We start from the raw sequence: 22,533 nt of genomic DNA, 5'->3' as shown, positions 1-22,533 counted from the left end.
AAAATCACTTACAGTAAAAGTATGACATACTTTTACCACATGCTGGTGGCAATTTTTTTTTTCTATGGTGATTTGCTTAATGGTTACAGGCAAAGTGAGCCATGGTTCTGGGCTGTGCTGCCAAAATCTGCTTTTACAGTAGCAGCACAAGTGCAGCTGCAGCTCAGGAGCCCCAGTGCAGAGGAAGCCAGCAGATGACATCTCGCTGTTACAGCATGGACTGTTCTGTAGTGGAGCTGGCCCCATGTTCCCTGGAAACAGCCTGGAAAACATGCTCTTTGTGTACACACTCACCCCTCCCCAGCTCTCACAGTCACACTTGAGTTAGGAAACAAAGTCCCAGCCAAAATTCCTCAAGGGAAAGGGACCCAACTTCTTCGGGATGTGAGCCTCCGAGAACAAAATCTCCCTGTGAGAAAAAGGCAGCTTCTTAATATGGAGGATTATAATGTTGTTGGTGGTGTTTTGTTGATATGTGAAACTGAGATTTCAAAACCTTCCACTTCATTCAGCTGTACAAAAAGGGCTTCCTGACCTCTCTTTTACCAAACTCTAGGATCTCTCTAAATTTGCATCCACTGGAAGATGAAGGTGGTGTAGCTGATGGTAGGTTAAAGTGATAAATTGCAGAAAGGAACCATCTTAATTTTTGTGTATTTATTGCAGCTAGCAACTATTTCTTCAGTTTTTCAAATCTTTCAGCAGTGTTGATCAGGTTCCTAAACCTGGAGCTTCCAGTTTGGTTACCAGCATTACTGCCACATAGTGTAAGCATGGTAATAATCTGAGCACTCTGCTCCACTGTACAGCAATTAGGTAGCAGGCAAAAGACTTAAATAAAACCATATGTAGGTCAAGACGACCAAGATCAATTTATTTCTGATTACTTTCAAATCTTCAACCCCTCAGCCAGAGATTGAGGCCATATTGTGTTACAAGAAAGAAACAACATGTATTGACAGTTCCTTCTAATATGGGGTTGGGCTGTTTACCTTAAAATGACTGTTGCCAGGATGCATCAAATAATTGATACAAGAAGTGGGAAGGTAAAGTAGGTGTAAAGGATGTAAAGATACTCTGCATGTGTCCAGTTATAAAGAGGAGCAGAATAGAGTTCCTGGATTTGATCCCTCTGTGTATGGGCAGGCATCCAGTGCCTTTGTGCCTCACATCTGTAAAACAGATATAACAATCTAATTTGTCTGCAGTTGAAAGGCACTGTGTAGTATAAAAGTGCAAGTGTTACTTAATATCAGCAGTGGCCATAGCCAGTGCAGAAAAAATGTAAAGAATGCTTTTTGTACATGGAATTTTGACCTGGATGAAGATTAAATTGGTTTGAAACAATAAAGAGTTGCTGAGAAGAAAATGAAAGTTTTTATAATCCCTTGACTTCGACTGGGAAAACTGTTTGCTTCTGGCAGCATTGTCTCTTGAGCTAGCTACCCTGTGACATTGTCAGGGCTCAGCTGCTCTTGTTTAGGATATAGCTTTTGCACATACAAGGAAAAAACCGACAGAAGACATTTCTTTCATCTCCTTTTGGAAGGGAGCAGTAGGAGAGCAATGTCTGCTCCGTGGACAACAGCCAAAAATCGGTTGAGAAGAAGTCAGGAGTAGATTAAGGCTGTAACAGGGAGCGGATCCAAGGCATCATTTCCCCCCTCCCCATTCCACTGCCACTGCTGGTGCTGCACTGGCTGCTGGGGCAGGAATGCTGTGCTGGGGCAGCTGTGGGAGCCCTGCTGTCCATGGCCCACTGACCCCTGCTGCACTCTGGCCTTCTCTGAACGTGCTGCCCAGATGGAAAAAGCCAGCCTTCACCCTGCCCTGGAAGGAAAGCTCTTGTCAGGCTTCTAGGAAGGCTTTGCAAACAACATGAAAGGAAGCTGGAGCCGTCTGCAGAGTTCTTAAAAGCTCTTGGACATGGCTCATGGAATGAGTGCCTAGAAAACCCACTGGTCTTTTCATCACCTCTGTGGTTGCTCACTTCTTTGGTAGCTTTTCCCTTTCAGAACCTAAAATCCAACTTCAACGCACAAACCAGCACCATTATCTACACTGGTTTGTCCTGGCCTGGGTGAATTCTGTTTCAGGCTACAAACTGCCTGTCATTGTAATATTTTTCTCTTTCTGACTAATCCCAAAGTGGGGCAGCTCACAGAGGACATCCTGATATCCCCCTATTCTATAGGTTCACTCTGGATGATGCAGTGGAGACAGAAGGGAGACCTAGTGGCTGCTGTGGGTCAAATGTAGATCTCAATTATAAGAAACACAGTCCAGCTGGCCACATTAAACCATTGGGGTTGTACTGGAAGCTTTAGTCTGACATCAGGTACAACTCCAAGGACTTCAGGAATTGGTCAGCAGAGTTTGGGGAATTTTCTGACTTGCTGGAGCTGGGGGTCTTAGACATAGTTGAGTAATTTTGTCTGAGAGAGTTACTTCATTTACTGACTTTTCTCTACATAGAAAAGGGCTTGGGCATAGAGTGAGAAAGAATATATTCTTCATTTTGAATTCTGTAGTGTGGCTTCAAATTTTGTGGGGTTTTGTATCGGTGACTTCATCTGCCATCGTTAATCAGTGAGCTGTCTCAGCCCAGCAAGCTGATTTAGAGTCCTGCTTGTGCATTTGATCAGCAAATGCAAACCATGTGTAATGTCAGCAGGTCAAGTGAGGTGATGGAACATGGGATTTTCACCTCAGTTCCAGAAAGGGCCATAGTTGCTTCCAGGAAGCTGAGCTTGGCACAGGGTGTGGGCAATTGAAAAGATTTATTTCCCTGTATGAGAGCTCGTTCTAATCGAGCATTTTCCAATCAATATGTTTCTTACAGACTTTCCAAAGGCTGCATTAGGAAAGCAATTTTATTTGTTTTATGACCCCGAAGCCCTGAGGGATTCAGATGTGTCAGCTTCCCAGGGTCTCTGTAGAGACAGTGAAAGGAGGAGGGCTGGGTCACAGGGCACCACACCAGCAAAGTCAGCATGGCAGAAACCCATGGCAGAGCTTTGCTGGGTTGGTTTCTGCACATGTCTGCACACATGGAGGCCCCAGAGCAGGCACAGTGGACAGAGCATTACCTGCACTTGTGCTCTACCTCTAATACCTTGTTCAACAGGACACCAGGAGAAATAAGCCTGTGCCTTTTATTTCAGATTACTACTGAAAAAGCTGTTTTGCCCTCTGTTCCCAGCACTGTAGGAGATTCCTCAAAGCCTTGTCATTCTGATTACAGGCACTTTCAGACCTTCTTAAAGAATGTGCAAGCCTCACTTGTGGTCTCTTTTCCTGCCACAACTCCTGTGCTCACTATCCAATCATTTTTTTCCTCAACAAGACCTGTAAAGGGGCATTTTTATCTGCTGTCATGCATTTCCTTTGTACCACTTCATACTCACCTGCCAGATAATTCTCTCTGAGGATTAGCCAGGATTAACCTCTTCTTCATTTTCTACCTTTGCTTATCTCTGGGCCTGGGAAGTGCAGAGCCAGCTCTCTGCTGTAGGATGAGGCAGTCCCTGCAAGCCAACAGCAATGAAGGGCCACTGCTTCTCCACTGCCTGGGTCAAGGGCACCTGCTGCAGAGGGCAAGTGGTCAGGCACATCACTGCACACAGATTTTTGTCCCCTACTCCTAACAGCAAGTGCACAGACCACCAGGAGTGCAGGATTTACCCTGTGGCAGGGCTGCATCTTCCACGTGTATGCTAACCCCAGAAGAGTCCCTGAGGGCACATAATTACACTCTTCATCTACATGGGAGTAACTAGGCATGCCACAGATTTCTGTTACCTCTGAGGAACCGGAAAGACTTCCTGAGAAAGCAAGATTTTTGCCCTTCCTGCCTTTACCTTCCACAGAAGTGATAGTTCTGAAGAGCAGCCTGTGGGTGCTGGGTACTTTGGGGAAGTCACTTGGGTTCAGAGATGGATGCAGCAGCCCCAGCAGAGAAAGCCCAGAATTGCTGCCTCGGTTTGGAAAGGCCTTCAGCATGATCCCACGCTGCTGTTGAGCTCAGCACTGCCCTGCTGGGCAGCAGTGTGGTGGTGGTGGTGGTGGTTCTGTCATGTCCAAGCATGTACAGGGCCCCTGGTGTGCAGCAACCATCAGTGTCTCCAAACAGGGAACCAGAGAGCAGCACACACAGCACCCTGGCAATGCTGAAACAGGATCTTTGAAGCAGCTGTGCAGCAATTTGCACTTCAGAGCATTTTGGATGTTAACTGGCAAAGCACTGTGACACCTCTCTGCGTTTTGGTAGTCCAGCAGTCCAAAGAAAGATGTGAGATGGGAAGGGACTTTAAAAAGTTGCTCTGGCAGAGCCTGAGAGAAGGATTTAAATCTAATCATATGCTTTTCTTCCAGACTGTGTTGCCTTTATACAGAAATTAAGACCAAAACACAAACCTCATCCACCTCTCCTGCTTGACATACACCATCATATGCAGAGGCACATACTATGCATTGCAGCTAACAAGGAAAAGTTTTGTTAATCAATAACAAAAAAAACAGAGCATCAGTTCCTAAAGAGTTACTTGATAGGAGACATTCAAGTGTTCTGAACTTCTCCAGCATCATTTTCCCACTAAAGGCTCACAGTAGCTACAGACTTGAGCTGGCTTCCCTGATGCTGCCAGTGGTGATGCATCTGTCCCTGGGTGTTTGGAAACCAGCTGCTGATTTGCATGCACTGGCCCTTTGCTGTTTGCCCAGCCATGCTTAGTAGTTTTTGGCGTGGGAGTGTGAACAATTCCGTCTGCCCTGCAGAAAGCAGGGATAAGTGAGAGCTCTGTCTTTAGCCCCTTCTCACACCATCATCCTGCCTGCCAGGGGGAGGATGGAGAGCATAGCTGAAGTGGAACAAAAAGCGAGACAGAACTTGCTGTGAGTGCTGTTTTCCATGTGTGTGCTGTCCTGTGCCTGTGTCCTCATCTCGAAACTAAAGCAGAGCAGCAGCTCTCGGTGGTACAGTGCATCGCATTCTGCATTGGATTTGTGTCCTCAGATTGTTCCAAAATGAGTCAAGGTGAAAACAGCCTGTGGTACATTATACTTCACATTTTAGGTGTTATCTGTTGCATTCACTGAACACAGCAACTCATACTGTAAAATGCATACTCTGCCTTCCAAACCAAAGAAGGGGTCGCTGAGTGCAAGTGCTTTGCATGATTTTAAGTTGGCTACATGTCTTCCAAAAACAAAGTTGTAACCCCACCAGAAGTCTGTGGTCAGGTGAAGATATTGCTGGCTGTGTAGTTCTAAGTGCAAAGGTTATATTGCCTGAGCAGAGCACTCTGTTTTTCTGCCCTCAAAGCCTGACCGTGCCTCAGTTTCCTAAGGGGCTCTCTGTCAGAAGTGAACTCTTCAGAGACCATCAGCCTAAACTGTCCAACAGAACAGTACATTCCTGTTGGTGCTTAACAACTTTACTGGCTGCTTCAAAAAGTAAATTACCCCATCAGTCCCTCTCCATTGTACTTTGCTTTGCTGCTTGAGAATAGAAAGGAGGAAAGAGTGGATTTCTCCTGCACTCAGGCTGGTTACCAGCTTGTGCCCTGCAGTGTGAGAATTGATCATCCTCATCATTTATGAGGTCACCAGAGTAGCAGGTGTGAGAACCAGGACTTCAGGTGAGGAGCATGCTGCAGAAGTAGATAATCTATTAAGACACCAGTGCATCAGCCTGCAGCGTTAGAAAGGTGAGCATGGATTTTGCTCCCTGTTTAATGCATCTAAAGCTGTCAGTTTATAAACATGTCAATGTTTTACTCTGCTGGAGGTGGTGCTTGGAAACTGACAGAAGACAGAGAATGTGCTGGATCTCAAAGAGCCAGATTTTGATGGTTTGCACGGCTTTGTCTAACCTGCTTTCAGCTGTTGAGTTCAGGAAGTTTTTGTTGTTGTTTATTTTTGCACTACACAGATAGGGAAGCCATGATGGGGACTGCTTGCCAGATTTCAACCAGAGGTGCAAAGGCAGAGATGGGAGCAGAGCCAGGTCTGACTCTTAGGTCAAAATTCACCCTGGGAAGTCCATGGTCACCAACAGGGCAGGCTGGCAGAAAAGCAGCATCCCCCATGTCTGATCTGCACCTAGTGAAAGCAGCAAAAACTTCACACTGATTTCAGCAGTCAGTTCAACAGGCAAAACTCTGCCTTCATTTTGCAGCACAGCTCTTGTTTTCCTCACTTTATTCTCCTTGGTAAATATCTTTGTTAGTTAAAGACAGTGCTGTTAGCTTCTACAGAGAATAAAACCAGAGAGATAAAAAGAGCCCATTTTCCTCCACTGTGGGCATGACAATAAAAGAAGATGGAGAGAGGAAAATAAGAAACAGCATCCAAAGAAGAAAAATAGTATAAGTGGGATTAGGTTTTCTTCCATGGACAGTACAGGAAAGCATTTTCATTACCTACTGATAGCAGTGTACACTGTGCTGTAAAATCCCTTCAGCTGCAAAGTCAAGCATCTCATGACCTTGTTTTCACAAAACCAACTACTTCTTCTTAAGAAGGGTCAAAGAAGGTGGCATTCGAGTTTAGTAGATGCTGTACTGCTCATCAAAGTATTATTTTTTGAATGACAGTTTCTGAGGCACTTTTTAGCAGCACTGCTGTGCACCCCTAGAAAAGCCTCTTGTGACTGAACTGGTTCAGCCTCACAAAACAAATGGGCATGTGGTGGGGGCATGTTTTTTTGGGAAACTTAACTTCCCAGGAAAGCAGCAGGGCAGGAAGGGAGGGAAGTGAGAGAATAAGAAATCCATCTAGGGAAAAGCAGTTTACTTATTTTATGGCACCTTATGTTTTCCAAACACAATGTAAGTATTTTAATTATGGGATCACCCCAGGGGTGGAGTGATGTGGCACATCCACCCACTCAGATTAGCCATAGCCAAACTGAATTAGACTGGCTGCTTGCTGATTTCTCAGTAATTTCAAGCCAAGTGGTCCTAGGTCATATTACTTTGGGGCTTTTCTCACAAGTTTCAGAGGTGCTACTGAAACCCAGCAGAGACCTCATTTGCAGTGTGAATTGTTGGGTCTGTCTCAGAGCTGCCAGCACAGCTCATGGGGTTTGTCCCAGTCTGTGTAACTTATTTGGATGTTCTGGGTCTAGCACTCATCAATCTAAAGCTCTCTTTGGACACAGTACTTTTGTACTAATTGAACAGAAGGCAAAAATGTACTGTCACCTGCAGGTGGGAAGTGTTGATCTGTGTTTGTACAGGGAGTGATTTATTTATTACATTGTTATCTGTAAGGGAGCACACACCTCATGGTGAAGTTATGGTACAACTCTGTCCTTGTCAGCCTGATTTTCACAGTGATGTTCTCTTTGGTTTAATGCCTCATCAGGTGAAGTACACATCAGGAGGCCAGTTAGATTTCTGCACAACAGTTTTCCTTTGGGCAATTTATTGCTTGCATGGCATGGCAGAGAGGGAGGCAAAAGAAATCATACACAAGCATTTCAAGCACTCCTCAGATGGTCTTGTAAAAGCCTTTCCTCTGTTGTGGTCTGCCTGCATCATGTCTCACCTTTCTCTTTTAGCTACAGCAACAGCCTGGGGTCTGGAGTGTATTTTCTGCAGGAATAGCCCTTAATTCAGCAGAAGATGAGCCTCACTCTGGCATTTTAGATGACAGTTTCCATGTCTCTGAACAAATCTACACCTCACCCCGGTCCCTTCAAAAATAAAGGTCCTACAGAAAACTCTGACCTCAAATAAGCAGACCCTAATTCATAGGGGGGAAGAGAATTTGCTTCACAAATAGTTAAAGGCTACTGCTTGTTTCTGTAGTACAATAGTATGCCACAGTTGAGAGCTAATGGAAATTCTTGCTACGGCCATGCAGGCCTCCCTTCCTTAGGTCAGCTCTGACCCTTTCTCAGGCACAATCTCAATTCCTCTTCTGACAGAGATTCAGTTCTGTATGCAGCTGTGGCTCTGGGACTTTCCAAAGCCGTTGTCTGGGAATCTGGCAAAGCAGCAGAATGCAATTCACTTCATGTTACCTCTTGCTAAAACAGAAATAAAAGGGTTGCCTGTCTGTTAAAGAAGTAAAAACCAAACCAAAACAAGAGTGGTACAACTCTCTCAGGCTTCTTTTAGTGCTTGGTAGGAGGAGGGTAATCAGATCTCAGAGGATGGTGTGCCAGGAAGGAAATTTCTTCCCATGTGCAGTGTACAATCAGCCAGGTGCAATATAAGGAAGGGAGGTTTGTCTTCCTCTGAAGCATAAGGTATTGGCTCCTGCCAGAGGCTGTGTACCAGAGATCTGATCAGATATGGCAAATTTTATGTTCCTATGCACAGTGGGTAAGCTTTGTAGCAAGTCAAACAATGAGTCATCTCACGAGGGGGAAAGGAAAATAAAGCTTTTATCGCCCATTGGATTGGAGATAATCTCTCAACTTGGGTATAAACAGCTCTTCACAGTGCTGCCTTCTCTCCAGGGGAAGGAAGCTATTTTAAATTTGTGTGTAGAATAGAACAGATACTGAATTGTCATACCTCCCAAGCTTCTCTGGGCCCAATAAAGGTAACAGGCAAAATGTCTTTGATAGTAATGTGGTTGGGCCTCTGTGAGTAAACACAATACCCTAGGCTGTATAAAGTGTATGAGCTGGCTGGCAGAAAGGGAGTGCCAGATTCTCCTTGGCATCTTGGAAAATCTGTCCCCAAACCAAATATCCCTACTATTTTACTAAAAAATGGTATACCCTCTTACATGGACCTAGTTCCATTGGTAATATTTGATTGCTGTACAGGAAGCACGGGCTAAAGCAGTGCCAAAGGTGGCACAATCCTGGCCCTGGCTTTCCTCTCCAGTGTGGGAATGGCACCTGCTCACATAATGGCACCTGGAGAAGGGGTGGGCCTGTGTGAATACACCTCTCTCAACAATACATATGCTGATAATCACTCTGTTACAGGGGCTGTATTCAAGCTGCCCTTCCTTACAGACCCACCCCAGCCACCTAGAGAAGAGCCATGGCTGTCTTGCATTTGACAACTTTTCATTATTCTTGATCCATGAATGTACAAGGGGTGTGAAGAGAGAGCTTTCTGTGAAAGGAAAAGAGGATGTGCACACCAAAGATGGATGGCACCAAGGACTTTTCCTGCTGCTTGCTCTGCACATCAGAAGGAGCACAGGGAGGAAAATCCTTTTGCACAGTGGAAACCTGGAATGAAATAATGTCCTGTGAGCTTTCTTCAGGCTGCTGAGTCAGTTCTTGGTTCTCAGTGTGTCACAGATAAACCAAAGTGCCAAAGTATTTTGCAGCCCAGTGCTTGGAGTAATCCTGTACCAACATGGCATTGCTCTCCTACCCTTTCCCCTGAGACTCTGTAGGTTATGCTGTGGGGAGAAAGGGGGAATTCTGATGTCTGCCTGTGTTCCTGTGTCTCAGTTTGGTAACAGAACTGTGCTCTCTTTCTGCCCAGGTTTGCAGCCCATTTTCTGGAGCAGGGAAGATGTGGCCCAGTGGCTCCGGTGGGCAGAGAAAGAATTTTCCTTGAGGCCCATTGAGAGCAGCACCTTCGAGATGAACGGCAAAGCTCTGCTGCTCCTGACCAAAGAGGACTTTCGATACAGGTCCCCTCATTCAGGTGAGGATTATTTACAGAAGCTGTCATTGCAAAGAGAGAGGAAGCTGCAGCAAAAGCTGGAGAGGGTCAGAGGAGGAAATGGTCACCTTTGCTGAGGTGGACTGGGAAAGGGAGGGGAAAGGGAGGACAGAGACACTTGTATGAGGCAAGGACAAAAAGGTCAAAGAGAAAAGGAAGTCCTGATACACCTGAGTTGTAGGCATATTTGAATGCAAATTCAGCCCCAGACATCCAACCTGTTTATAGTTAAAACTCCCTGCAGAGCTCCCAGAAAGCAAGCTGCTCTGGCAGCATTTTGTGACTTCCAGCTCTTCCTGTAAAGGCTTATCTGTTCACAGACCCTACTATAGCAGCAAGTCAATCAAGTGCTCCAGCCTCTTTAAGCAGCCCATATTAGCATTTTGCCTCCCAGTTGTCTTGGCTGAGGTGCTGCTAAAAGTGACTGCAAAACTCCTTCCTTGGGGACTTTGCCTCTATTTAACAGCCCCTGTGGGTTTTGCTTTACTTTACCATATTCTCACATGTGCTGGAGTCCAGCCCTCAGCACAGCACACACAGGTGTGTGAACCAGCCTGCCTATTGCTCAAATTATGTCTTCATTTATTCACAAAGGAGATTTAGAAATGTGTGTGTTGCCTGCCTGTATTTGTATCCCCTGTGGTCTGTCTGCTCCAGTTATACAGTCAGAGTAAGCCTCTGCCCTCCTTTGTCAGGAATGTTTAAATATGAGTTGTGGACTTTGTTTTTTGTGACCACACGAGGTACTCCTGTTAAATAGAAAGGCTTGCACTTCAATCACTGTAGGTGATTAAAGAGCTTGGACCAAGTGGTGACAGAATTGCTGTGAGGAGGCTTCCAGTGCAAGGCTCACAAGGTGCAGGAGTACAGCTGGTGCTGCTGGGATCCAGCTGATAATCAAACTGTGGGGCTGATTCTGCACCAACCTGCTTGGCCACTCTCCACAACTATCCTCCTGCAGAATCTGCCTCACAAACTGTTGCTTATGTTTAGTGTATATATAAAGTTTTTAAGCACGTGCTTCAAATCCAGGATTAATTTTGTTTGGAAGAAGAGCCCAAACATTAATGTCTGTTGTCACTCTAATACATTAGTGAGAACTAATGCCTAGAAATGTCTCCTTTTTTCTCCTTTTATTTTTTTTTAAATCTGGTACACCACTTGGAATGTAAGAATTAGCCCTGCTTGAAGCAAAAGGAGTATTGAAAGCAGGGATGTGGGCAAGGGCATCAAGGGACACCTTTATGTATGTTGTCTGCAACTCCCCTTCCTGCCTGTAAGTTATGTTCCTATTCTTCCCCTTGTGTGCTGTGAGGGCACTTGAAATAAGCAGGATTAAAAATGTTTCTAGGCTGGAAATAGAGTGTTCCCAGAGAAGAGCCTTTGACTTGCAAAATCTCACTTTATTCAGAAGGTTAAGCTGAATTTGGAACGAAATAACCCAGCTAAAGGCCCCCTCCCTTGCATTTTGTCTCTTCCTTCCCTCCAGGTATTCCCCACTGATAATAAACCTTGTGGAGGTTATCTGAGTCAGTCCCTAAAAGTTGAGATAACTGTAGGTAAAGGGACATTAGCTCAGCATTTCCCAGAATTAACTGTACGTGAAATTGAAGAACTGTGAAATAATGTTTGCCACAGAGGCATTAAGTTTTTCCAGACTGAGGCCACATGAAAGCTGTATCATTTCCCCTGATGGTTAAAGCAGGAGAAGGGCATCACTCCCACAGTCTTGCCAAGAAAGGGGCTCACAGCCCCAACACTCTTCTGTTCAGGGCTGCCCAGGGAGGGAGGGAGAGAGTACAAAACATTTTTCACCATCTTAACATTGCTGCATCTGCAGCAGTGATGCAGAAGTCTCAGCTATTTCATTAGGTAAAAAACCCAAAAACACAGACAGCTTTATGGATGTTTTCACTGGTCTGTCCAGCCAATCAAAAGAGGTACAAATTTGCTACCTTATTGCTCTGAGTGTTACAGCACTAGTTATTTATGATTATGCCACTGTTGCATTCAATGATGGAAATTATGTGGTAAAATCACTTTTTAGACTTTCATGTAACTGGGTGCTCAAGGCTTTGTTTTTAATTAGGCTTTCAGATATTGCAATCACCTTTTAAAAATGCCCTAAAGTCACTGCTGAGACAGTAAAAGCAGCCTAGATGTTAAAAAGGAAGGAAAGTGAACTATGGAAAGCAGTATGGCTTTAACTGTTTCACACTGAGAAACTCAAGTTGCCCACAAATTAGAATATTGGCAATTTATGGAGACAAAGGACAAGTGGTACAATCTCATAGAAACGACCCAAAATAAACTACTAAAAAACCCCCATGTTTAAGAAAACTCTCCCAGAAAATGCAAGGTTTCTGAAGTGAAACTTCACTAATTTGCTTTTCAGATAATATGTAATTGTTGCTGCCTGTTCCTCTGTAATATGAGCAGTGACAAACAAAAGAGCTGGCAGAATGAAAAGTCAAGAGATTTTCTATCCTGTGATGTGCAATTTCACTTTGAAATGCACAGCCAGTTACACCAGACCAAATGGACAAGTACCTTTTGTATTAGGGGTAGGTGTTGGAATAAGGTCATCCTTACAAGATGAAATTTATAAAAGGCACAAAATAAGCAGTTAGTCCACTGGTCTCCTGGATAATGTGGTGTTATGTTCCACTAAGGAAAGATACAACAATGATGGTGCCAGGGAATGTCGTTCTGTTTTGCCACAGTCACACTCAGAGGTGTGATGTGCCTTTTCTTCCTTTCAGAGGAGGACTTTGCATAGCAGTGAAATGCAGGATTTTACTGCTAGCATTTTTGGGTCTGAAAATAGCACCCAGGAGCCATGAATTCATGCATCAGATGGCTAAATGAGTCTTCTCATCAGTTATTTACATTTTCATTTCCTTTTTCCTGCTGTTTGTCTTTCAGGTGATGTTTTGTATGAACTCCTTCAGCAAATCCTGAAGCAAAGGAAAGCTCGTATGCTCTTCACACCCTTCTTCCACCCTGGGAACTCTATCCATGCTCAGCCAGAGGTCATATTGCACCAGAATCATGATGAAGGTAACTCTGTCTCATTCTTACAGGAGCTGCCTTTTACAGAGGCAAATAGGAATTATATAATTTTCTTGTTCCAAAGTTACTTAAATAAAGCTGCTCTCCTCTCTCTGACTCCATAGTTTTGGAACAATCAAATGGTCTAGTGAGTCAACAAGCCCTTCTCCATTTATCTTCTATTATTTTGTTCTGTTTCCAAAGCACCTTTAAAAGCTATGTCAGATACAGATTAAAAAGCAGAGCATTTTATTGACCCTATTGATTCATTTTTCCTCACACCCAGTTAGGTAGACAAAGTTGCTTTGTGGACTTTTAGTATCCTGGAGATGCAACTAAATGCAGTTGTTGGCAGAGCAAGGGAGGGCAGCCTCAGAGGGGAATATCCAGCTGGCAGTCTGTCAGGACATCATGCCAGAGTTCCTGGCACTGAGCCCATCACATGGCTCAGCTGTTGGGCTGGTTGAGCAATTCCTGGTGAGAGAAGTGGGCTTCTGCAGGTTTTCTCTCCTTTTTACTATCAGAATTATTTGCTTAGGTCTAGTAGTGGGCACACATACCATGACTATCTGAGGTGATGAAAAAAGAATAGTTAAGTTTGTGGAATTGCATATTTGAGCTTCTTCTACTGCAAAATGGAAGTGTGCTTCTTCTCACTGGAAAATTGAGGTTTTAATTTCTTTAAAAAGACACATCCTGAAGTACTTCTTGATTTCTTGGGTATATCATAGAAAAAATAAAACTTAAGCTTCTTCAGAGGTCGTTTCCATGAAAGGCAGGAATAATTTTTTTTCAATTAAAAATTAATTCAATTTTCAATTTAAAAATCTAGGAAAAAGTAGTGTTACTCCTTTTTTGAGTAAACAGGAGAAGGGAATTTGAGTTTGAATCTCACCCTGGTCTCTGCTAACTGGAGAAAAGGTGTGCTTATCCTATTTGACATGAATCTATTTCAAGATTCAACGTGGGATTGCAAGAGAAGATTCAGGGGTGCTGTCAGACCTGTACAAGTTGCCTGTGGCCAGTCTGAGGTAGCCAGAGTCAAATGGCACCAGCAAAACCCTGAGACTAAGCCAACAGCAGGACAGCAGCAGGTGGAGGAAGGACACTCCAAAGTGTTTCCACACAGCTGTGTAAATATTCCAGGTTAGCTGAGGTTCACTTGGCAGAGCTGAGCGAGAGACAGTTGCCCACTGTATTCAGACCATTAGTAAAATCTGTATTTTCCTCAAGCTTGGCCTTCACCCATGAGTGTTCCCACTCTAAATTTCAAACAGAAATACTAGCTGCTTTCTCAGACACTCCTACCTTTACATATGGAGCAACTTTGACTAGAGAGGATTTCACAGAGATGATGAGTTCGTTTTTCATGTGTGTCATTTAAAAAATATGTCTTTTATAATCTAGTGATTAAGAAACAACTTAGATTTCTTCCTTACAATACTCTGGCTGCTGATAGCAGCACTGCTTTTCTCAGAGAACTCTGTGCTATTACTTAAAACTTCTCTTTATAATGACAAAAATTAGTTCTTGGTTTTCTGTGAGAGGAACTTCAAAATAAGCAAGAGAAACTACAGCTTGCCTGCCACAAGACTGAGCAATCAAAAAATCTCTATGCCAAAAATTTACAGACAGGTGAATTTGTTTATTTTGACATTACTTCTTCCTGTTTTACAAAGTCACTTGGGAGAAACTATCACAATTGAGTTTTCATTTTGCCTCAGCAAAATACAACTTACTTTAAAAAGAAGAATGAATGCAAGGAGCAGAACTTAACCCAGGCTAACTCACAGACTGTGACACTGGGGACAGATTTTACCCTGGCCCCATTTTGAGTGGTTAAACTTCACAGGTGATGTGTCTTTATTACCATCTCTCCTTACTGCAGTGATCTTTTCCATCTTCTGGCTCTTTTGCCTGTTTCCTAATGGATTATACTTATGATCCTGCTTTTAAATGCTTTCCCTCTAGTGGTTTCTTACTAGGCTTAAACAAAGGGGGTTTGGCTGTTAGAAATCAATTGACTGCAGTTCAGGATATTGGCTTGGAATGGGCTCTGTCCCTGCAGAGGGATGAGCAATGGAAAGTGAATTACCTTCATCTCCAGTGGTCCCTCTGACAGAGCTCTGAGTCACTGGATGGGATGCCATGCAGGAAGCTTACACTGTCATTCCCTGCACTTCTTTCATGGCTAAGCAGAGAGTGCCAGTCTTTGGGACTCTCATGCCAGCAATTGCTCACTCCCAAAGTGCAGCCCCACCCATCCCTGTATGGATAGGTCAGCAAATTTCCTGGGAGGTGAATTTCCTTTCACAGCTTTGTCTTCAAGAAAAATGTTGCTCATTTGGGATAAAGATCCAGAGTGAATCCAGTGCTGCCTGAAATTATATACCATATGTGCTCAACGTACAACCACCAGATGTGCCTAGGAATGAATGCGATGAGGATTTTATTCTGTTCAGGGTCGTTTGTAGCAGTCTTGCTTAGAGCTGAGTTGGAACTGTTTTATGGCAAACAGCATCTTTGGCCATGAGGGGATTGTTTTGTTAAGTACTTTAAGAAAAAGATCTTGAAGGAAAGTGAACCATTAGTGTGTATCCATTTGTGGTGTTTCCTCTTCCTGCTTTTCCAAGAGTTCCTTGGTCTCTACTTTCTGTCCTCTCTGTCCAGGTTCAGCATCACCATGGTTTGGAGGCAGACAGGTAGGAACACCTCTGTTTGGAGTTTGCCAGCTAATTTTCCAGAGAGCTTGGTGAAAAGCACAGCAGGGCATTCCTTTCTGCTTTAAAGATAGGTGCTCCCTTCAGCCAAGGCACTAAATAAATAGGACAAACAACAGAATATTCTGGTCTGTATTTACAGGCCAAGAATGAGCACAGTGCATTTGAATGTACAGTGATGGGGGTGGATGGTCTGTAGAAGATAAAATTTGGGAGTTGATTTTCTTTCTGTTGTGGCAAAGAAAGGGGACTTTAAGGAAAGGCAGCCACAGAGAGTAGGTACACTTGTAAATTTTCCCTCTTGGATCTTCATTTGGGCCATCCCACATTTGCTGGCCAGATTGTATTTAAAAGTGTTTGGGTTTAAGCAAGAACAATATATAGCTGTGGAGTTTCATGTCCTCCAGCTGTTCCATTGTGAGCATCTTGAACAGCCCTACAAATGCATTTTTCTTGTCTGGAACCACAAGTGTGTTTAATAAGTATTCTAGAGCAATGTAGGTTCTGCCTAAAATTCCAGCTTTTCCTATAGACTTTAGTGTTCTGCTACAGATGCTATGTCACTGCCTGGCACAGCATTTTCTCAGGACTTGAGCTTTTCCTGGTTAGGCCTTCCCCTAGGTATGTGCTGATCCATCTTCTGATGCCTGCCTGGCTTCCAGAGCAGCAGGAGCCCTTCAGTCTTCACCTCAACAGGGTTTTCAAACAGGTATCACTGCCTTGGCAAGAGAGCAAGAGAATAATTTCATATCCAGAGAAAATGGAGTGAACAAACAGGCAGCCTCAAATAGGCAGCTACTTGTTTCAGTTGTTGACACGTACCCAGAAGTTTCCTTCTCTTATCACCCAAGGCTTTCAACAAACACCACTGAAATTTGATCTTTGTTTTTTTCTGATAAAAACCTGTTAGTCATGGTAGCTCTGGTGGTACTTTCCTCTTTGTCAGTAGTTTCCCAAGTCAAAATTGATGGCCTTAGCTAACCTGAAAGTCTGCCCTGGCAAAAATTTTAATTTTGTGAGAGGATTGTTAGTGATTTATCTCCCTACTACTGTTAAGCATCATAGCTGGGAAAGTGTGTTCATGCAAAAGCGTTGCTAGAAGTCCTCCTGCTGAAGACATGTAAGTGCTTATGTGGGGCATTCCATCAGGAGACACTACAGACTGAATAAAAGAAGATGAAAATGTCCTTATGAAGATGTAACATGCTCTTAAAATTAAGGCAGGGATCAAACATAGGGTTTCATAAAGAGCTTCCTACCAGTAGGGTTTTTTTAAACAACCCAGTTCACATTTCAAACTGAGTTATTCTCTACCTTGACCTATGCCTCTACCATCTAAAACTTAATACCCAGTATTTTCCTGGAGATATTTTCCCTTTTTTTCTTTCCCTTCTACCTTAAAGTGCTCATCATGGTATTAAGAGCAATGACACGGAGAGGCAAGAATGGCAGGAGAAGGATTTCAAAAAAATTGTGCAGAAACACACTTTCGTCACAAATGTTCAGTCAGCTCCTCAAAATGGGATTTCTCTTAGTGTGTTTCCCAAGGAACTGTTTTAACATGGTGGTGGAGGGAGATTGTTTTCACTGTTTTCATTCTGTGTAGAAATTAATAGCTATCTGCATTTATGGTCACATAAATAAAAAACATTTAGAAGCTGTCAGCAGTAGATCCTACACCTTGATCACAATAGACAATCTGTATTTTGGGGCCTTTTTTTTCCTCCACAGATAGCTTTGTGCAGAGAACCCCGAGGCCATCTGCAGAAGCAGTCCACCACAACCCCCCAACCATTGAACTGTTGCATCGCTCGCGGTCGCCCATCACCAACAACCACCGTCCATCGCCAGACCCCGACCAGCGCCCGCTCAAGTCCCCCATGGACAGCACCCTGCGCCGCCTGTCCCCGGCCGACAGGATGCCAGGGACAAGGCACCAGCATGAGAACAACCAGCAGGAGCCCTATCCTCTCTCAGTGTCCCCAATAGAAAACAACCACTGCCCGCCTCCTTCCGAGGTGCTCCAGAAGCCCTCCAGCCCTCGCCAGGAAAACACCAGGGTCATCCAGCTGATGCCCAGCCCAATCATGCATCCTTTGATACTGAACCCCAGGCACTCCGATTTCAAACCACCGAGGTTGTCTGAGGATGGGCTGCACAGGGATGTCAAGCCCATCAACCTGTCTCACCGAGAAGAGTTAGCTTATATGAACCACATCATGGTGTCTGTCTCCCCTCCCGAGGACCACGCGATGCCGATCGGCAGGATAGCAGGTAAGGGACATTATTCTACAAGCTACACCAAAGCTGGTGCTCTTCATTCATAACTAACCATGCTTTGTTTTAAGGGTTTCTTCTTTCATTTTGCTACTCTGTGACATCAAGAGTTTACTGGCATTGTGCAAGTTTCACTACATCTGTGGCTTAGGCAGTGCAGTATTAATACACGAGTTTCATGACAGGTAAGCAGAGGTGCAGAATGACTTGCCTGTGACCACAGAATGTGTAATTGCTATTGAAACATTTGCATCCTGACACTCGCTGCCTCTCCACCCACTAGCAATCCATTCATTTCCCAAGATACCTATCTCTGAAGCCTTGCTCTGCAAAGAGAGGATTTCGAAGAGTTCCATTCACATTAGTGTCCAATCCTGTGGAAATGAAGAAACCCTCTGTCAGTGGCCTTTGAAATAATGCAGTGTCAAGCCCATTATGAAGCTGGCAGCTCTAATGAAATACCACCTCGGAGTCCTACTTCATAGCCTTTCCTGGGCTTCTCACATCAGGACTGTCCCTTTTTACAGAAACGAGGTTGGCTTTGTCCCACACAAACCACAGGCATTGTCTCACTTTTGTTATCGTAAATAACTGACATCACAACCACTGAATCAGGAAGCTGAGGTTACAGAAAATGTTTCTTGTACTCCAAAGGGAACTGTAAACAGGGAGAGGGGGAAGAGGAATCCAACCACTTCAGAAATACACTGAATGCCCCAGTAACCAATTTCTTTTGAGAGATGCAAATACACACCACACCCAGAAAGATTCCATGCAGTTGTGTCAGCAGTGACCTGATGTGATCCTCAGCTCCTGTGAGGTATTGCACATGTCCACAGAGCTACAAACACCTTGTTCTTTTTTGTCCTTACATGCCTTAAATTTGTTACAGATGTGGTGCTGCTTCAGTTTTAATGAGGAAGATTTTCTGTTGTCTTAAGATTTGCTCCTTTAAATTCCAAAGATACATATCTTACTATCTAGTCAAGATCAAGCACAGCAAGGACCATGATCCTCTCACTAACAGAAAGATGAGTTACAGAAATTAATCCTTTGACATTTTTGCCAGGCTGACATTCGTCTCTCTCCTTTTGATTTTCATTACGCACAAAATTCTCAGCAAGTTAATAAATATACTTAAAGTTATGGCAGAGAAAATACCCTACTGGTCGCATCACTGGAGATTTCCTTCCCAGAAAGTGTTACTGGGAGATCAAGGCAGTTAATTTTTATTTTCCAGAGGAAAACATTCTTTAAGAATAAACCATAGTCTGAAATAAATGTAGGAAAAAATATGGGGAGTATGTGGTGGTGTAATTTTTTTACTTTACTCTTAGGAATTTTCTTACATAGTTGGTAATCTTTAGTTTCTGCACGTTGTGCAGTGGGTCCAGTGACACCAGCCCCAGTAAATTCCCATGTCCTTTCTATCCCTATGTTGTTTGCAGGGCAACAGAGCCCAAGCCCTTGGAAATCTGGGCCTAACACAGTTGCTTGGCAAGTATATGTAGCCATGAAAAATGTTTTCCAAAGGCTAAACCTGCAGAGTTAGGTGCTTTCTCCTGCAGATCCATGTTTTGGCTGAGACCCACAAGCAAGGGTGGCATACCTGAAAAAGCTGGTGAATTATTTAATGCCAGAAAAACCTGGAGTGTGTTCAAGCATTTGGTTCAGATGAGGGCAGTGTTTTATGGCCCAGGGTTGGGGAATTACAGAGCTCTTGGTTAGATTGGTTTGATTGCTGCTGATAAATTGGCCAGTGTACTTCCATCGGTGCCCAAGTCCTTTAATTGTAAAAGTTCTCATGCCTCATTTGCTGTACAGGTACAAGCTGCTGCTTCTCTGGTTGGATTGTAATGGCCCCTGAACTGTAGAGACACCCTCTAAAGAGCTCACAGCTAATTTAAAGGTGATAAAAACTGGATTGCTACCAAGCATTTAGACAACCCATGCTTTATGCCTGATGTCAACTTCACTGGAGCTGTTGAATTCAATGGCAGCATACTTAGGCCCCCTAGAAAGAAAGTAGCTTTCTACCTGCTTCCCACCCATCTCTCAGCTCTTGCCAATAAGTGTTTTATTTTTTATGTCATCATAAATGTATTTTTCATCTCAGTGTCCTCATCTTTACTGCCATAGTTAACATGGAGGTGCTTGACCAGCCATGCTTGTCACTTCAGTGTGAGAGAGACCATGAAAGGTGTGAGACATGGCTCTTAAACTGCAAATGTACATCAATGCAGATAAATTCTTCAAAGGGGCTTTTTAGAAATCACTGGCACTACTTCCGTTTTCTTGATGAGGATGACTGATGGGTTGGGCAATGAGAAGATTTACCAAGAGTCCAGTGCCAGAGCTAAGTAGTCAACTGTTTACCCTGGTGAGAAGAGCCTTGACTTCTTATGGCTTAACCACTTGGATGCAGGTGATTTTCAGGGGAGATAGTGATGAGGAGCTGCTAGGGAAGCCTGGTACGCTGCTGATTAAAACCTTAGGCAGTGCTCCAGAACATCTTCTGTTCCCAGCTCAGATGTTTTATATTGTACAGAAATTTTCCCTGGACTTAAGGCACCTAACAGCCTCATGAATCTGTTTACTTGTAGATTGAATGTGGTTTTAAATGCAGCATGCAATTAGTTGGTGCTGAGAAAGAAAATAATGTTTTTGCTTGCTGCTATACACAAAAACTCTCTTTTCAGGAGGTCGATCAATAAAGCTCTGGACTTTCTGTCAGACAAAACAATGACCTCTACTCACTGGCTGACTAATGTTTCCTACCTTTTTATGTAATACCATTTTTCAAAATATTAATTTTACTGGTAAAGCACTTTGCCTTGTACAACAAAGGATTTCAAGTTGAAGGTCTTATTATCTTTTCATCTAAGGCCATTTAACACTTTTCTAGCAAAGCTGGAGGCATAAAGTATCTTTATATTACTCATTAAGGTCACATATATTATTCATTATTGGCTAGACTTGATTTTGAAAATTGTGGTTAGCTATCTTCTCAACACAATACGCACAAGTCTTTTGCATAACTTTGTCAGAACTGGAGGCCACCATGTTGAGATGAGCAAGAAGCAGGTTTACATCCCCTGTAAATGCACCAGGCAAGGGATAAACAAAGTAATTCAGGCATCATCTACTTAACAGCATGTGAAAATATGAAAAATATTAAAAACTCCCCTCAAAAGGGGAGTTCAGCAGAGAAGTGTAATGGAGAATTTTCCATACTGGAACTGTTAATTTAAAGCAGCAACACTTTTGGGAGTCAAGTCCTAACTTGGACTCTAGCAAGCAGGAATTCTATATATGGCTTACTCTTTTTCAGTAGTCAATCTTGGTTCCCCACAAACTATCTCCAAGGATATCTCTCCCCGTGGGGTGAAAATAGATACCTTTTTTCTTTTTTCTTTTTTTTTTTTTTTCACAATTGCAGTTTAAATCAAGATTAAGTTAGCAAATTAGCCCTTCTGCAGTCTGGAAATTCTAGTCCCCATGAACCTAGGACTGTGAAGGTTTTGTTATCAAGGATTTTAGGGCTTTGATATCTTGTAAAAGGTACTTCCCCAAGGTGCAAGAGGCAGTTATGGGATTATCCAACTATAACAGGGTTGGTTTCATCCTAACCTTTATCACATAGAGGTTGAATGAAACATCATTCAAACAATCTTAGAAACATCCAAATTAAGGTAATGGCATGGTGCTATTTACCTCACTTTTGATTTCTTAAAACTCACTAATACAATTCTGGATATTTCTTTTGAGGGGGAATATATTGCTGAGCAGGTACAAGCTACTGCTTCTCTGGTTGGATTGTAATGGCCCCTGAACTGAGGCCCCTGAGATTTCCAGCTCCCAATGTCTTTTTCTGAAGCAGCTCTAGGACTGAAAGACTTGTTCACTAATCCACAACATGCTGAAATCTGAAGGCAGCTGAGTCCTGTGCCTGGTGTTATCTATCGGCTGCTCTTATCAGCTGGGTTACCTTAGCAACTGGGCTGTATCTGACTTTATGAGCTGCTGGATTTGCCTCTTCCCCTTCAGGAGTCTGAGGAAAAGCCAGGCAATGTTTAAACTGTTGGGAGGCACATTGTCTGCCACTGTGTTGGTTAGGCCATAAAGCCATTGGCTGCTGTTGGAATGAGGATGGACAGGATTCTTGCCCTGCTGAAGTCGTGACAGAGGGCTGCCTCCAGACTTGCTCCTGGTTTACCTCAGCCTCTCAGTGTGCCACACATCCTGAGAGTACAGGGGTGTAGCATGAACCCCGTGCACCTGTGGCAAGGCATGTGTAAGTGACATCTCAATAAAAACAGTCTGATGGCCAAAACCAAAAATGTAGTCCCATGGTAAGAGCCCATCAGCCATGAATGACTCACATTCTGCTGAAATCTGCAAAACAGGGCTTGGGATGGGTGTAGGCTCTGAGCATGGGCAGGTTTTCCAAAGGGGTTTGATTGTTTTATGTGGGGATAGAGTTTGGAGGGGGAACAGAACCATGGATTCTCCTCCTTTGTTTGAAAAAATTACTTGTCTAGGAGGGGAAAAGACAGGAGGGGACACTGGAATACCCCTTTCACAAATACAGTGCTTTAAAAAAGTGAAAATCAACTGGTACTTTTTTCTGTTTATACTTTGGAGTTGGGCTGGAAAGCTTTTAAATGAGGATAAGAAAAGCTCAGCTGACTGAGCTGTCAGATTTGTAACAATAGACATTTAGAGTTTAAACATGAGAAGACACCAAACTTCAAACCACTGCACCTCAGCAGTGTCTCCTCACTACTTAGCTACTAGGACCAGAGCCCCAGCGCCCATGTCTGCTCCAGATGTGTCCA

At 43.6% G+C, this 22,533-nt stretch overlaps 1 protein-coding gene across 2 annotated transcripts in view; it reads left to right on the top strand.

Moving 5' to 3' along the window:
* ETV6 (ETS variant transcription factor 6) overlaps positions 1–22,533 on the top strand; it is a 123,661-nt gene that overhangs the window by 85,767 nt on the left and 15,361 nt on the right. For both annotated transcript variants that reach the window (XM_036401413.2, XM_036401412.2), the window contains exons 3-5: positions 9,465–9,629; positions 12,573–12,707; positions 17,150–17,692. In XM_036401413.2, the coding sequence (XP_036257306.1) occupies positions 9,465–9,629; positions 12,573–12,707; positions 17,150–17,692 (843 nt within the window). The remainder of the gene's footprint in view (positions 1–9,464; positions 9,630–12,572; positions 12,708–17,149; positions 17,693–22,533) is intronic.

This window comes from Molothrus ater, chromosome 5 (genome assembly GCF_012460135.2).
Source record: "Molothrus ater isolate BHLD 08-10-18 breed brown headed cowbird chromosome 5, BPBGC_Mater_1.1, whole genome shotgun sequence".
NCBI lineage: Eukaryota > Metazoa > Chordata > Aves > Passeriformes > Icteridae > Molothrus > Molothrus ater.
Note: the sequence above shows the minus strand (reverse complement) of the source record. Positions and strands in the feature narration are given on the sequence as shown.